The sequence below is a fragment of the Mirounga angustirostris genome, unplaced genomic scaffold (genome assembly GCF_029215605.1).
Source record: "Mirounga angustirostris isolate CCGP_5_RB_7025 unplaced genomic scaffold, mMirAng1.0.hap1 SCAF_1, whole genome shotgun sequence".
NCBI classification, from domain to species: Eukaryota; Metazoa; Chordata; class Mammalia; order Carnivora; family Phocidae; genus Mirounga; species Mirounga angustirostris.
The window spans coordinates 209,276,454-209,293,911 of NW_026991709.1; the positions used below are offsets into that span (position 1 = coordinate 209,276,454).

A 17,458-nucleotide genomic window follows, 5' to 3' on the forward strand; every position below is an offset into this window, starting at 1 on the left:
TATGGAACTGAGTAAAACATTGAAGTAAGAATTGAAATAACTTGTCAAACATAAAAAAGCTGAATAAAAATAAAAGTTAGGTTTCAACCCTAAGTTTAAATGTACTTGGCTGTTATGTTATCTAGTCATGTTAGAAGCATTTGGTGACAGAAATAGTAAGCATTCTGGGTCTCCTGTGATTTGTATAACTTTGATTTATTTTTTACAACCCAGCCCAAGGTACATGGCACAATCACAGAAAAGAAGGTATCCTACAGACAGGTTTCTTCAAGGCACCCTGCATGTCACTATTCCTCTGACTATAGATAAAGGGGTTCATCATGGGGCACCTGGGTGGCTCAGTTGGTTAAGCGACTGCCTTCGGCTCAGGTCATGATCCTGGAGTCCCGGGATCGAGTCCCGCATCAGGCTCCCTGCTCGGCAGGGGGTCTGCTTCTCCCTCTGCCCTCTTCCCTCTCTTGGTCTCTGTCTCTCATTCTCTCTCTCTCAAATAAATAAATAAAATCTTTAAAAAAAAAAAGGGGGTTCATCATTTGAGGAATCATGATGTACATCACTGAAGCCATGGTATTCTTCCTGGAAGAGTCACTAACTGCAGAACTAATGTACACACCAACTGCTGTCCCATAGAACAAGGACACAACTGACAGGTGAGACCCACAAGTGGAGAAAGCTTTATACTTTCCACCATCTGATGGCATTCTCAAAACAGAGGAGAAAATTTGAGTGTAAGAGAAAATGATTCCAGAAAGAGGAACACCCCCAAGTAAGCTAGCCAAAAAATACACCAGGATATTATTGATGAGAGTATCAGAGCAGGTAAGCTTGATGATTTGACCAAGTTCACAGAAGAAGTGGGGGATGTCCAAGTCCTTACAGAAGGATAACCATAGGGGCGCCTGGGTGGCTCAGTCGTTAAGCGTCTGCCTTTGGCTTGGGTCATGATCCTAGGGTCCTGGGATCGAGCCCCGCATCAAGCCCCGCATCGGGCTCCCTGCTTGGCGGGAAGCCTGCTTCTCCCTCTCCCACTCCCTCTGCTTGTGTTCCCTCCCTTGCAGTGTCTCTATCTGTCAAGTAAATAAAATCTTTTTTAAAAAAAATAAAGGATAACCATAGCATCTTCAGACTATGGAGCAGGGCATTGACAATGCTAATGAGCAGTGAGAGCACCATCAGCAGGCCACAGAGTTGGGGGTTCATGATAACAGTGTACCTCAGGGGATGGCAGATGGCCACATAGTGGTCATAGGCCATGGCTGCAAGGAGAAAATTTTCCAAGCCAACAAAAGTCAAGACAAAGCAGACGTGGGTGAGGCAGCCTGTATAACTGATGCTCTGAATCTGTGCTTGGATGTTCACCAGCATCTTTGGGATGGTGGTTGTGCTTAAACAGATGTCAGTAAAGGACAGGTTGGAGAGGAAGAAGTACATAGGGGAGTGGAGGTGGGAGTCAGAGATGACAGCCAGGATGACGAGAAGATTTCCCAGGATGGTGACCAGGTACATAGACAGGAACAGACTGAAGAGTAGGGGCTGCAGTTCTGGATCATCTGTCAATCCTAAGAGAAAGAATTCTGAAAATACTGTTTTGTTTCTGGGTCCCATGTTGTTGATGAATCTGATGGAAAAGATGGCGTGAAAATTAAAAAAAAAAAAAAGGAACAGTCCCTAGATAAGCCACAGCAAGATCACCTGGGAATTGTTAGAAATACAAATTCTGGTATCAGTCCAGATATACTGCTAATAAAGTCTGAGTTGAGGACCAGTGATCTATTTTTGGCAAGCCCTCCAGATGAATTTGATATACACCCAAGTTTGAGAGCCAGTGCTTTTAAAAAAATGAAAAAAAAAAAAAAAAACAAAACAAACTATCCAGGATCCATGTGAATGTTCCAACTTTACCTCTGCTAAGTTTTCCCTCTTTCATCATTTCCCACTCTTCTTCCCCTCTTCCCTCTATGGCCCCACCCCCTCTTTTTTTTTTTTTTTTTTTGGATCACCAGCTTTGTTTCATGCATTGTGCTAAGTGCTGAGGTTAAAATGATTAAGAATGGTGTTTTCTTCAGAAATATTTCTGCCTTCAAACAAATAGAAAAACAAGAGTGAAATTATCCAATCTATCCTACAGAGTCTGCTGCCCAATCATTGACATGCTCAGAATCATCTGAAAGGTGTGTCAAATTACTGATGAGTTAAATCGTATTATTACTCCATTCACCCATGGGGACTTAGGTGAGGTGAGATTACATCAGGGATGTGAAGTACACAGTGTGTGGCAAAAACTGGGTCTGATTTCAGATTGTCTGACTACTGAGCTAACAGTCTTTTTTTTTTAAGGTTTTAAACTTTTATTGAAGTTCCAGTTAACATGCAGTGCAATATTAATTTCAGGTAACAATACAGTGATTCAACACCTCCGCACAATACCGTGTGATCAACACAAGTGCCTTCCTTGATCCCCATCATCTAACTAATCCCTCCACCCCCTAACCTCTGGTAACCATCCATTTGTTCTCTATAGTTAAGAGTCCGTTTTTTGGTTTGCCGCCCCCCTCAGTTTCCACCCTAAGCTCATTTTTTTTTGTTTTGTTTTGTTTTGTTTTTAATTTTATTATGTTATGTTAGTCACCATACAGTACATCCTTAGTTTTTGATGTGGTGATCCACGATCCATTGTTTTTGTATAACACCCAGTGCTCCATGCAGTATGTGCCCTCCTTATGTTTTGTTTCTTAAATTCCACATATGGGATGACTTGACTGTCTTGACCAATCATTGTTAATGCTTCTGGATGATACAGCATTAGCATTCCTAAACCATTTCATGTTTCTTAGGTTCCTTTCAAAATTTTAATATTTTCATCTTGAGAAATGCCTTAAATCTTTCCCTCACATACAAGGCATGTCCACCTCTACCCATGACATAGAGTAGCAGTATGAAAAAGGGTAGCAGGTCATGGCATGCATTCAAGTATATGCTCTGCACCTGAGCATAGGTTGAAAAATGTTGCTTATAAACTTGAAAGTCATAAGACTCCTCCATGGAAATGCTACTCATCTGTGTTAGTGTTTTATTCTATGAGAACTAGGCAACTATGTCAGTGATGTTCTCTGTCCTTAGGGGACTTTTCCACCCAAGATGGTAGGTGGCATATCATTTTTAAAAAGCAGCTACATGAGAGAAAGAATCAAATGTATAGACTCTTCAAAGTAGAAGAAAATTCAAACAATTATTGGTCCCTGGAAGACAAAGACCTTCAAGACAGTGTAGATTTATAAGGTACTTAGAAAATAATCAAGTGCCCTAACAGGATTGCTTCTGTAAAGCAGTGATGCTCCCTCACCTGGGGGAGACAGATGTGGCCATGACAGCTTTTATCATCTGGTGTGTTAGTTACTTTCAGAACTCTGAATGTAACCCAAACCAGCACTTCTTTGTAAATGCGGAAAGCTTTTCAAGTGTATGGAGGCCTTGGTGTCCTCAATGTAGAGTGGAAACTGTCATCATGTCTTATGGGGATGTTGCAGTGATGAGCAGTGCAGAGAAGAAAAGCAGCCAGCACAGCACTCAGCATATGGGACCCTCCTAATAACATTTGCTATCATGTGTGTGTGTGGTTTTTGGTCCAATGGCACCTGGAATATTTCATTTCTCAGAAGGAAGCAGTGGGGTGGGCAACAGAGGAAAGACAATAAAAAGAGAGTAAATCCTTAGCATGATAACTGTTTATGAGCATGAGAAGTGTTTATGAGCTGAAACTCTGGCTGGGAATCTCTATTGTTTAGAAAAGGAATGAAGTGCACAGGAATGATGTCAATATTCATTTGGCATGGACAGATGATGAACCATATAGCAATCAAAATGAATTAAAGAAAAAATGAATCAGAATTATAGGTTGATAAAAAATAAAAACCTAAAAATATTTATATGACAAAAGCCTACAGCATGAGAAAACTTTAAATATATATTGAAATCTCCCAGGCTATAATCCCCAGTAAATAAAAACCCTGGCAAAAAATAACAGACACAACAGTGAAATGCTGGGTTTCCCACTAGTTGATATGATCAAGTTTAGACACTTCACTGTCCTCATTCTAGGTGTTTTTATTGCAATTAATAGTAGAGATATAGGTAAAGCCCACGTCGTAAGTTTGTACAATCTTGATTCTTTTCCTTCCCCAGGGGAACCAGTACACTGACTTTATGTACATTATTCCCCTGCAATTTTTACTATAATTAGTTTTATCCTTTCATAAAAACATTCTTTGGATAAAGAAGATGTGGTGTATATATATATACATACATACACACACACACAATGGAATATTTTGCAGCCATCAAAAAACCAAAATCTTGCCATTTGCAACGATGTGGATGGAACTAGAGGGTATTATGCTAAGTGAAATAAGTCAATCAGAGAAAGACAAGTGTCATATGATCTCACTGATAATGAGGAATTTGAGAAACAAGACAGAGGATCATAGGAGAAGGGAGGAAAAATGAAACAAGCTGAAACCAGAGAGGGAGACAAACCATAAGAGACTCTTAATCTCAGGAAACAAACTGAAGGTTGCTGGAGTGGTGGGGGGTGGGAGGATGGGGTGGGTGGGTGATAGACATTGGGGAGGGTATGTGCTATGGTGAGTGCTGTGAATTGTGTAAGTGGTGAATCACAGACCTGTACCTCTGAAACAAATAATACATTATATGTTAAAAAAAAAAAAAAAGAGATAGTAGGAAGGGAAAAATGAAGGGGGGAAATCGGAGGGGGAGATGAACCATGAGAGACTATGGACTCTGAGAAACAAACTGAGGGTTTTAGAGGGGATAGGGGTGGGGGGATGGGTTAGCCCGGTGATGCGTATTAAGGAGGGCACGTATTGAATGGAGCACTGGGTGTTATACACAAACAATGAATCCGTGGAACACTACATCAAAAACTAATGATGTAATGTATGGTGAATAACATAACATAATAAAATAAAATTAAAAAAAATTCTTTTGCATTTTAAAAGCTTTAGATACATGGAACCATACACTACATTCCATTTAAAACTGGCATGCTTATGCAATTTATTTTTTTATTATGTTGGTATATATAGTCCCATTCACTAATTTTAATTACCAGAAAGTATTACATAATATTGTTACATCACAATTTCTCTATTCCTAACTAATGGGTATTATGATCAATGCCTTACATCTCTGCTATTGTTATATAAAATGCTTGTAGTTTTGTGAAGAGAAATACATGTACTAGGAAAGTATCTGGCTACATGTCTCTGTATCTGACTCCCTTCCCTGTGTCCTCAAGCTACAGGGATAATACACTCATCCCTGCAATGGTATGTCAAGAATGAGGAATGCAAGTAAGGGGAGAAGCTGACCCAAACCCTTCCCCATGACCATCACAAGAATTCAAGGGAATGTGAGAAAGTGTATAATGGTTTTCTTGTTTTAAAAGGGACCAGTTTCTTCACAGGAGGAAAATACGTTCTGCCATGTTTTAGAGAGATTAGAAGAACAGCTGATTGAGATAAAGGTCAGTGTCAGTACAGACATACATGGGCACTTGTCAACAGGAAGACAGGCTGGAATGCCTGGGACACCCAGGTCTCGTTTCATGCATGCACCCTCTTCATTGCTTTCCCTGGATGAATCTGTAGCAAAATACCTGCCATCCTTATTGAAGCATTAACTAAAGGACTTTCAGTTACCTGGATGGCATCAGTGTGGAATGATGCATGACATGTCACCTAGATACAAAGATGGAAGATCTGTCTTCAGGAAGGGCAGAGAGACCAAGTGAGGCAATGGGCTCAGGGTCAAGAAAGATCATTCCTGCTTGGAGCCTCAGGTGTGCTTCTTCCTGACTAGGTAGGGACTGTGAGGTTGTCACAGGATGATGACTCTTTATAGTGTTCTATCCCTGGGGGGTCAATATCCAAAACTCCCCATTAGACAATATTTTTAGTGTCCTTCTGATCTCTGGGCTCTGCAAATCCTTAAAGACCAAGACCACAGAAGAGAGGAATTCATGATGGATAATCCTTGAGCCTATGAGGCCAGGTATACATCATCTATTCTCCCTACTGTTCATGCTCATCTCTGTCTCACACACCTTGCACACATATACTCACACTCTTTCTAATGAATTCTAGGCTTCTTTTTTTAAAGTTACAAAGAGAGGCATCAATATGTGGTTAATGATATCTCGAAGCCTGATTCCAATTTTAATGTGCAAATATTATTTACGTACTGGGTGTAAATAGTATATTTGTAATATAGTTAAGATATTATAAAATTCAATCTCCTAGTGTTATTTCATCTTTAGATCATTGAATGTTTACTGTACTTTCTTTCTATTTCTTATATTTTACATGGGAATATATCATCTATTCTTTGTGATCATTGTGGCTGTGATCATGTAGACAGACTTTATACTCTTTTTAATCTTTCGTAATCACCTGTTCCAAGTTCTGCACAATAGATACAGTGCACATTTTTATTCCCACTGGGGGATTTTTGAATGAATTATGGTTCTTCATTTTTATTTATTTATTTATTTTTAAATCTTTTTTGAGAGAGTGAGTGAGTGTAAGCAGCAGGGGGAGAGGCAGAGGGAGAGGGAGAGAGAGAATCCCAAGCAGGCTCCATGCCCAGTGCAGAACTGGCTTCATGACTCAATCTCATGACTCTGAGATTATGACCTGATCCTAAATCAAGAGTCAGATGTCTAACCAGCTGAGCGACCAAGGTGCCTCAAGGTTCTTCATAATTTTGTTAAGGAGTTATCTATCTATCTATCTATCTATCTATCTATTTATTTATTTATTTATTTATTTATTTATTTTAGAGAGAGAGCATGTGGGAGCAGAGTGAGAAGAAGAGGGAGAGAATCTCCGGAGACTCCCCACTGAGTGCAGAGCTCAACTTAGGGCTTGATCCCATGACCCCAAGATCATAATGTGGGTGAAACCAAGAGTTCGACACTCAACTGACTGAGCCACCCAGGTGCCCAGGTTCTGTATTTTTAATTGTGTCGTGATAAAGTACAGTGTGCAGTTTGTCCATCACTCAGAGATTTCATCGGTAATAATAGGCGTGGATGATACTGCATGTTAATATTCACTTGAAAACATTTTTCTTTAAGCATTTCAGTATTTTCATGTATTTACCAATGTCTTTCACATTTTAACTCTTTTTAATGGAGTTTTCTTAATCTATATTTTCAAAATATATTTATTGAAAATAGGCTTATGACAAGAATGCATTGTAATATCACTCTTCACCATGTTAACACCAGTAAACTTCAAACACATGAATAATAGGGAAATATGAAGACTTGGCTGGGCTCAAAAAATGATAAAGCTTTCTATGTACCTCAAGAAAACAAAAACATAAATGCTATGGTGGGCTGGAACCAAAGGGTTCTGCTGATTTATGTTCACAGGTAAGTGGATACTTACTCTTCTGGGTAATGGGGATTAAAGAATGAAACTGGACCCCAATCGTTCACTACTCACAAAAGTCAACTCAGAATGGATTAAACACTTCAATGTAAGATCTGAAACTGTAAAACTCCTTGGACAAAAAGAAGGGGATAACCTCATTGACATTGGTTTTGGTGATGATTTTTCAGATTTGACATGAAAAGCAAGACAACAAAGCAAAAATAAACGTGGGAGCACATAAAACGAAAAAGAATCTACATAGGAAAAGGAACAATCAAGAAAATGAGAAGGCAACCTGTGGATGCAAGAAAATCTTTGCAAAGCTCATATCCAATAAGTGGTTTGTATCCCCACTATATAAGAAACTCATACAACTCAATAGCAAAAACTCAAATAATCTGATTTTATTTTATTTATTTTTTTAAAAAGATTTTATTTATTTATTTGACAGAAAGAGAGCACAAGCAGGGGAGGTGCAGGCAGAGGGAGAGGGAGAAGCAGGCTCCCCGCTGAGCAGGAAGCCCAACATGGGGCTCAACCCCAGGACCCTGGGATCATGACCTGAGCCAAAGGCAGACTCTTAACCAACTAAGCCACCCAGGCACCCCACAAATAATCTGATGTTAAAATAGGCAAAGACCTGAATAGACAGCTTCTTAAAAAAGACATACAAATTGCCAACATGTACATAAAAAGGTTGTCAACATTACTAGACACCAGGGAAATGCAAATCAATACCTCATTGAGATATTACTTTATACTTGTTTACATGGCTGTTACCAAAGACAACAAATACCCGTGAGTAGGTGAAGAAAAGGCAGCCCTTTTACACTATTTGTTGGGAATATAAACTGGTTCAGCTGCTGTGGAAAACAGTATAGCAGGTCCTCAAAACATTAAAAATACTTATAAAGGAGACCCAAATACATCGAAAGAATATTTTATTTTTGGATAGATGGCATAGAAATGTCAATTTGCCTTAAATAGCTTTATAGATTTAATGGAAAATCTGTGATGCTGTTGTACTTGAGAGACTGATTTTAAAATTTGTATGAAAGAGCAATGGAGAAAGAATATTTGACTTGATGGCAAATAAGAACAGAGTAATCGGTTTCATATATATCAAGATTAATTATGGAGGTACAGTAACAAATGGTATGGGTTTGGAGCAGAGTGAAAAATAGAAACAATGAGACGGGCACATGTAGGAAGAGTCTATTGAGGACAGATGCAGTGGACAGTCTACTTAGGATAATGTGGCATTGCAGGGGAAGGATGGTGCCATTCAACAAATGCTTTTAAGTTGTAGGACTCAACATATTGAAACAAAACAAATTGCTTAGCAGGAAACTGGCATTGTTGGAGTTCTTGTTAGGATAAGGTTAACGGGAAAATTGATAAAGGAAATGAGACCTCAATTTGTCAAATTCCTTTCTCAAATTCATATAGGCTGTTTGCCTCATGCTGAGACTGAGAATGCTATGCTTTTCTCTCCACCTCTCTTAAATTCATATTTTACTTTTTATTTTTTCTAAAGATTTTATTTATTTATTTATTTGAGAGAGAGAGTGAGCGAGAGAGACCAGAGCACAAGCCAGGGGTGGGGCAGAGGGTGAGGGAGGAGCAGACTCCCCACTGAGCAGGGAGCCCAATATGGGACTGGATCCCAGGGTCCTGGGATCATGACCTGAGCTGAAGGCAGAGGCTTAACCACGGAACCACCCAGGCACCTACTTTTCTTTTTAAGATTTATTTTTATTTATTTTAGACAGAGAGAGAGTATGTGAATGTGAGGAGGGGCAGAGGGAGAGGGAGAGAATCCTCAAATTAACTCCCCACTGAACACAGAGCCTGTCCTGGGGCTGGATCATAAGACCCTGAGATCATGACCTGAGCTGAAATCAAGAGTTGGACCCTTAACTGACTGAGCCACCCAGGCACCTCTCTCTCTCTCTCTCTTTTTTTTTTAAAGATTCCATCTATTCATTTGAGAGAGAGAATGAGATAGAGAGAGAGAGCATGAGAGGGGGAGGGTCAGAGAGAGAAGCAGACTCCCCGCTGAGCAGGGAGCCCAATGCGGGACTCGATCCCAGGACTCCAGGATCATGACCTGAGCCGAAGGCCGTCGCTTAACCAACTGAGCCACCCAGGCACCCTCTCTTTTTTAATTATATATTTAAGCTGTACATAATGATGATTTGATATACATACATAATGGAATTATTACTATGGGCAAGCTAATTAACATACCCATCTCCTCACATAGTTACCTTTGTTCTAGTGTCTGGCGGTTAAGAACACATCAAATCTAGGCTGAGGCCAGTCCTCTGGCTATAATGACGTCCTTGTTTAGCATTTTCCCCACCCTATCCTTCTGTCACTAACATTTTCCTGAGAACAGGTCCCCTAAAATAACCATAGAAGGAATCCCTTATTCTGATTCTGCTTCAATTGTTTCCCAAAAATCAAGTTCAGAGTGTTCACATAAATTTTTTTTAAGGATTTTATTTATTTATTTGAGAGAGAATGAGAGAGAGCACATGAGAGGGGGGAGGGTCAGAGGGAGAAGCAGACTCCCCGCCGAGCAGGGAGCCCGATGCGGGACTCGATCCCGGGACTCCAGGATCATGACCTGAGCCGAAGGCAGTCGCTTAACCAACTGAGCCACCCAGGCACCCTCACATAAATTTTCAAAAATACCAAAACTAGAGAAACCAAAGTCAGTTTTCAAACCTAAGTTGAACTCCCTTTATGGTATTTAACCACTGAAACATAAGAACTAAGAACTTGCTGAGGGAAGGGTCAGACAATCTGACTCACCCAGTACTCCTGTATTTTGACTCATTCTAGAAGCCCAAGACCAAGGCAGATGACACATTAACAAACAAGATGTTTCTCACATGAGTTTCTTCAGGGCTCCCTTCATGTCCTTGTTCCTCAGGCTATAGATAAAGGGGTTCAACATTGGAGGGACCACGGTGTACATCACTGAGGCACTTGCAGTATCCTTGGAAGAATGAGTAACTGCAGAACTAATGTACACCCCAAATGCTGTCCCATAGAACAAAGAAACAACCGAGACATGAGACCCACAGGTAGAAAAGGCTTTATATTTCCCCCCAGCTGATGACATTCTCAGAGTGGAAGAGACAATTCGAATGTAAGATAAAATAATCCCAAGGAAAGGAACACCACCCAATATGCTAGTCACTAAATACACCAGGATGTTATTGATGAGGGTGTCAGAACAGGCAAGCTTGATGACCTGAGCAAGTTCACAGAAGAAATGGGGAATTTCCAGGTCTGTGCAGAAGGCGAGTCGCAGCACCATGAGACTGTGCAGTAGGGCATCTGCAGTGCTGATGCTCAGGGAGAGTAGAATCAGCAGCCCACAGAGGTGGGGGTTCATGATGACTGTGTACCTCAGTGGATGGCAGATGGCCACATAGCGGTCATAAGCCATTGCTGCAAGGAGGAAGTTTTCCAAGCCTGCAAAAAAGAGGACGAAGCTGACCTGGCTGAGGCAGCCTGTGTAACTGATGGATTTGCTCCGTCTTTGGATGTTCACTAGCATCTTGGGGATGGTGGTGGTGCTGAAACAGATGTCAGTGAAGGCCAGGTGCAAGAGGAAGAAATACATGGGTGTGTGGAGGTGGGAGTCAGAGCTGATAACCAGGATGATGAGCAGGTTTCCAAGCACAGTGACCAGGTATACGGTCAGGAACAGTCCAAATAGAAGGGGCTGCCATTCTGGATCTTCTGAGAGACCCAGGAGGAGGAATTCTGCTACACCTGTTTGGTTTTCTGGTCTCATGTTCTTGATGAGACTGATGGAAAAAATACAGAGGAGAGGACACATAACAGATGTACAAGGATCTCTTGTTTTAGAAAATCCTGACATGAGTAATATTATTTTCTTTTTTTAAAAGTTTTTATTTAAATTCCAGTTAGTTAACATACAGTGTAATATTAGTTGCAGGTCTATAATACTGTGATCAACACTTCCATACAACACCCAGGGCTCATCACAGAATTGAATATTATTAATCTTTTCTGGGGCACCTGGGTGGCTCAGTCAGTTAAGCATCTGCCCTGGGCTCAGGTCATGAACCCAGCACCCTGGGATCAAGGTCCAGCATTGGGCTCCCTGCTAGGTGGGGAGCCTGCTTCTCCTTCTCCCTCTGCCCCTCCCCCCTGCTCTCTCTCTCTCTTGCTCTGCTCTCTCTCTCTCAAATAAATATATAATATTTTAAAATATTTTCCTTTGCCTTTTACCTCTCTTTTGGTCTTTCTCCTTTCATCAACCTCTCTTATTTTCGTCCTCCTCTTTCTTACACTACTCAATTACTCCAATTTTATTTACTTGTTCCTCACACTGTGCCAAATAATAGGAAGAAGATAGGAAAAATACATGTTTTTATTCCTTTAAAATTCTCCAGCTTCCAATTAGCAAGCAGGAAACTCACAACCAAGCAATATTAAATCAGGGTTTCAGAGCAGAGTTTCTAAAACTGTGCCTTGCATGAGAATCCACTGGAATGTTTATTAAAACTCACATTGCTGAACCCCCACTCTGAATATGTGATTCAGGCTTGAGCATCGGGCTGACAATTTGCCTTTCTAACAAATTCCCAATATTGCTGCTCTCAGTCTGAGTTTTACTTTAAGGACCCAATTCTACAGCATAGAAGATTGTGGGCATGGAAAATCAACTTGACCACAGGTTAGAGCAGACCCAGCATAACTATGGGGAAAATGGTGACCTGGCTCATCAACATTCTGCAGAGTGAGCCTGCTGGGAGTTCAAACCCATGTCTCAGTGAAGCCTCTTTCTTTCTTTCCTTCCTTCCTGAAAATAACACTCTGCTTTTATTAACTCATTCTTAATTAAAAAATAGAATCTATCATCACTATTTAAGCCTCTTCATTTTCAATGGGTCATCAAAATCTGCCTGTTGAATATCCCATTTCCATTTCAGTGTCTGGTCATTGGATTCTATAACAAAACCCTTGCTATAATTGTTGTAATTAATGGTAATAGAGATATTATACAAATAAATATGATTATTTTAACTGCACATACTACCTCTAACGCAGCATCTGTTGCCAGGCAGGGTCCTCAATACTTTTCTCATGCTCACTAATTTTATTCTCTCTACTGCCCTATGAGTCAGGTGCTTCTACCATCCTCCTGTTTACCCCTGACCTCAAGTAAAGAGGAAGGTCAAGGGGCACCTTGATGGCTCACTCGATTAAGTGTCTGCCTTTGGCTCAGTTCTTGATCCCAGGGTCCTGGGGTTGAGCCCTGCATTGGGCTTCCCGCTCAATGGGGAGTCTGCTTCTCCCTCTCCCTCTCCCCTTTCTCATGCTCTCTCTCTTTCTCTCTCAAATAAATAAATAAAATCTTTTAAAAAATAGAAAAAGAGAAAGGTCAAGTGAAGTGAAGTTATGGATACAAAATCTTGACACTCCAGTGAGATGTGGTGCAGGGAATTGAACTCAGGCTTCCAGACTTTGGAGCTGAACTCAGAACACCATGTGATGCATCCTCTGTCTAGTGCAGATTTAGGTGTCCTAAAGGGTTGATCAGACTTCATCACTTGCCTTTGAAAGTTTCCACCTGCATAAGACTGCAAGTGTTTTCCCTGCCTGAAGTTCTTCTAATCTCTGACCACATAGGTAGTATGTAGCAAGAGAGAGCTTCAAAAGAGGATCCACACTCAGAACCAGAGATCAAGATGATAATATGGTACTTTAAGCTGTTATGGTTATTATTTCAATGAGACTCACTTTTCTTCTAACATTAGAATATTAAAACATTCTCCTAAGGTGACACATAACACATCTATGTTTTTCCCCCATACTGAAGAATTTGAGGAAGGAGGAATTGCCTGGGGTCTTGAAGGAAAGAAAAAAAAAAAAGCAACAATTTGTTAGTGTGTTAAAAGCAGAGTCCTGGAATAAGAAAGATAAAATCTACTGATACTAACGTCCAGGCTGTTTGACAGGAGCGTTGCTACAGTGGTAAGAAGAGGAAAAAGATTGTCAAGTTAGTTTTAAGAGGGAAAAAGGAAATTGAGAAAGGTATATCTGGATACCTCAAATGCCTTGCTGGTTGGGCTTAAAGAATTTAATCCATATAAATGAGCTTAGTTCTTGCGGAGTGTGAAGCACTTGTTATTGAGGATGATCATGTCAACTGGATGAGAAAGTGAGACCTTATTTTTAGAAATACTTACCTCCCCCTGCACCCAGGGACCCACCCACCCAACAACATATGAAATAAATACATACATACTCTTTTTGTTTGACCACCAGTCACATTTTTTAATACATTTTCAAGATTTTATTTATTTATTAGAGAGAGAGAAAGAGAGAGAGAGAGAGTGCAGGAGGAGGAGCAGAGGGAGAGGGACAAGCCAACTCCATGCTGAGTGGAGCCTGAAGCAGGGCTTGATCTCACCACCCTGAGATCATGACCTGAGCCAAAATCAAGAGTCACATTCTCAATAGACTGAGCCACTCAGGCACTTTTTTTCTTTTCCAAGGTAGCTTAATGAGATCTATCCCTTCTTTTATTTCCCACTTTTTATGTAGATTAAGGAAATAATCCCTTCCTTCCTACTCAGCAGTTTAATGGATTTTCTATTGCTTTTTTTTTTTAATAACAATTCTGTCCCTGTTATATAACAGACAATTTTAAGGAAAGAAATGTTGAAAATCAATCATAGAAATTCAGGTTCTCCTCTTTCTATGTGTTTTAGGCCACATCAAAGTCTGGGTCAGGTAGCCTTGGCCACTCATTTCCAAAGGAATCCTTAATTTATGTATCAGGAAGAACTCAAGGATACCTGTTTCCTTTGTTACAGTGAATTCCTGAGAATACTGTTATTGGATCACCCAAAACAAACAAGATATGGCTATGTCCTGGGTGCATCAGTGGATCTGCCAAATATTCTTATGAACCAATGTTTTAGGAAAAGTCTGTAAAGGTCTCTTCTGTGAACAGCTCATTAAGATACTAATGTTTAGAACTGAATGGCCCTAGGAGTCATGAAAACAAGCAACCAATAGCGTCAATTGATATTTCAGTTCAGGCACATATGAGTTTGATTCTGTCTCCATCACTTGCCTTGTAAAGAAGGATATTTTCTTTTCAACTGTGCAAGAAACCTCGGTCTCATTTGGATAATAGGAACCATTATAAAACCTTATGGGAATGTTGCAAGAATGAGTGATGAGTAGATGAAATCACCAAGCACAATGTTTGATATATGAGACATTCTTAATATTTCCTATCGTGATTTGTTTCTGCCATGGACACAAGCGTACCACCTGGTATGGCTCATTATAAAAGGGAAGTGATAGGATGGGCAAGGTGTAGGAAGAGAGGAGAAACAAAGAATATCGTTAGCATGGCAACCATCAATTTCAAGGAAAAATGGATGTGTTGAATCTCTTAGTGGGATAATTGCTTATGTAGGGAAACAGAATTGAACAATCTGGATGAACATCAAGAGGTAATGCTCATTTCTCATAGTCATATGATAAAATGCATAGCAACTAAAATGAATAAATTAGACCCAGATTATCAACACAAATATTAAAAACTCCAAGGAGCAAGTAATTTTCCTAACAAGACCTATATCATGATACAGTTTAATGTTTTAAAGTAGCACTGATCTTAAACCTCTAATTTCTTATTACAAAGCATTTCAGGTATACAAAAACTATGGAGAAAACTAAGTCCTGAGCATCTACCACTAAGGACCACTAAATTGAAATATATTCTCATATTTGCAGTAAATATTTTAAGAATTAAATTAATATTTATTTTTCCATATCCTTAATAACTTTTTCTTGCCCAAGGGACCCACCATACTGAACTTGGCATTCATGATTCCCTTGTGGTTTTAATATTTGAATAAAAATGCATAAACTTCTGTTTTGCATTTTAAACTTGACATATTGTACATTTTGCATTTGGTTTTTAAAAGTAGTACATTCAGTGTCTTGGTACATTTTTCTCTGGTTCATTAACTTTAAATATCTTACTTTATTTTCAGTGTCTTATTACATCACAATTTATTTATCCATTCTCCAACTGAGGCATTTTATAATTGCCTTTTATACATACACACAAACGCACACAATGTGTAAATAATTTAAATAACATGTGGAGAACAACCAAATTCAAGACTGTGGTTGCCTCTGGGAATGGAGGGGGAACATAAAGGGATGCTCTATTTTTTTTAAATTTTTTTTAAAGATTTTATTTATTTGCGAGAGAGACAATGAGAGACAGAGAGCATGAGAGGGAGGAGGGTCAGAGGGAGAAGCAGACTCCCTGCTGAGCAGGGAGCCTGATGTGGGACTCGATCCCGGGACTCCAGGATCATGACCTGAGCCAAAGGCAGTCGCTTAACCAACTGAGCCACCCAGGCGCCCAAGGGATGCTCTATTAATTCATGCTACTTATTACTTTCAAAAGCATTTTAATTTTAATTCTAGTATAGTTAACATACCGTGTTATGTTAGTTTCAGATGTCCAATATAGTGATTCAACAATTCTGTACATTACTCAGTGCTCATCATGAAAAGCATACTCTTAATCCCCTTCACCTATTTCACCCATGCCCAACCCAACACTGCTCTGATAACTACCAGTTTTTTCCATGTTATTTTGTTATTTAAGAAAAGAACTCTGTGTGGGAAACAGTATGGAGGCTCCTCCAAAAGTTAAAAATAGAACTACCCTATGATCCAGCAATTGCACTACTGGGTATTTACCCGAAGAATACAAAAACACAAAATCAAAGGGATACATGCACCGCTATGTTTATAGCAGGATTATCTACAGTAGTGAAGATATGGAAGCAGTCCATCTATTGAGGAATGTATAGAGAAGAAGTGGTAGATATATACAATGGAATATTATTCAGTCATCAAATAGGATGAAATCTTGCTATTTGCAATGACATGGATGAACTAGAGAATATAATGCTAAATGAAATCAGAGAAAGACAAATACCTTATGTTTTATTTCACATGTGGAAATAAAATAAATAGGGCGCCTGGGTGGCTCAGTTGGTTAAGCGACTGCCTTCGGCTCAGGTCATGATCCTGGAGTCCCTGGATCAAGTCCCGCATCGGGCTCCCTGCTCGGCGGGGAGCCTGCTTCTCCCTCTGACCCTCCCCCCTCTCATGTGCTTGCTCTCTCTCATTCTCTCTCTCTCAAATAAATAAATAAAATCTTTTAAAAAAAGAAGAAATAAAATAAATAAATAGAAATAAAACAAAGATGCAAAGGGGAAATATAAGAGAGGGAGAGAGAGAGTAGAGAGGGAGAGACAAATCAAGAAAGAGACTCTTAATTACAGAGAACAAACTGATGGTTACCAGAGGGGAGGTGCGTAGGGGATGGGTTAAATAAATGATGGGGATTAAGGAGTGCACTTGTTGTGATGAGCACCAGGTTTTGTATGGAAGTGTTGAATCACTATATTGTACACTTGGAACTAATATAACACTGTATGTTACCTAGCTGGAATTAAAATAAAAACATAAAATTAAAAGAAGAGAAAAAAAGAACCCTGATGGCAAAATATCAAATTTTATGAATTCTGGAAGCATGGGTACCTGCTTATTTGTTCTATTATTCTAGGTCTTTTGCCTTTTAAATATTTCCTAGATTACTGAAAGGAAGCAGGTAGCATGGGGTAGTTTTCAGATCTGCCTCATTCTCTACCTCCTATGTCTCAGAACACTCAAAACTAGGAAACAGTGTCAAAAGCAAAGAACTCTTCTAGAAAGGAGTATCATGAGCCAGGAGTGGAAAGGAAAGGAGAGGCTGGCCACACACCTCTGCCCTTTGCCAAAGAAATGAAAGAAAATGTTAGAGAATTCTAGAATATTCTTCAAAATTGAGCCAAAGTAGATTGCTCTTGAGAACAGAAAAAAGTCCCAGGACTTTAGGATCAAAGTAGGAGATAAGCAGAATGAGA

The 17,458-nt window shown here is 39.7% G+C and overlaps 2 protein-coding genes across 3 annotated transcripts; both read right to left on the reverse strand.

Moving 5' to 3' along the window:
* Window positions 1-232: 232 nt before the first annotated feature.
* Window positions 233-1,605, reverse strand: LOC123834130 (olfactory receptor 7G2-like). 2 transcript variants are annotated; one of them, XM_045863096.2, is made up of 3 exons: window positions 1,118-1,605; window positions 534-894; window positions 233-322 (listed from the first exon to the last, which is right to left on the reverse strand). In XM_045863096.2, the coding sequence occupies exons 1-3, from the start codon at window positions 1,603-1,605 to the stop codon at window positions 233-235; spliced, it is 939 nt and encodes a 312-aa protein (XP_045719052.1). The 2 variants fall into 2 exon arrangements, with proteins under 2 accessions (XP_045719052.1, XP_045719051.1); XM_045863095.1 differs by having other exon boundaries at window positions 534-903; window positions 1,115-1,605.
* An 8,701-nt stretch (window positions 1,606-10,306) lies between these two features.
* On the reverse strand, window positions 10,307-11,268 carry LOC123834129 (olfactory receptor 7G2-like). The gene has a single exon (XM_045863094.1). It carries the CDS (start codon window positions 11,266-11,268, stop codon window positions 10,351-10,353), a length of 918 nt encoding a protein of 305 aa, XP_045719050.1. The 3' UTR covers window positions 10,307-10,350.
* Between the last annotated feature and the right edge of the window lie 6,190 nt (window positions 11,269-17,458).

What these genes read in the sequence shown, in the direction of transcription:
- LOC123834130 (XM_045863095.1), bottom strand. Translation starts at nt 1,605, where the DNA reads ATGGGACCCAGAAACAAAACAGTATTTTCAGAATTCTTTCTCTTAGGA. An exon ending in CTCCATAGTCTGAAGATGCT is followed by an intron (nt 904 to 1,114) that starts ATGGTTATCCTT and finishes CGACTGAGCCAC; the next exon opens with CCAGGCGCCCCTATGGTTAT. An exon ending in TGTACATCATGATTCCTCAA is followed by an intron (nt 323 to 533) that starts ATGATGAACCCC and finishes CCCAGGTGCCCC; the next exon opens with ATGATGAACCCCTTTATCTA.
- LOC123834129 (XM_045863094.1), bottom strand. Translation starts at nt 11,268, where the DNA reads ATGAGACCAGAAAACCAAACAGGTGTAGCAGAATTCCTCCTCCTGGGT.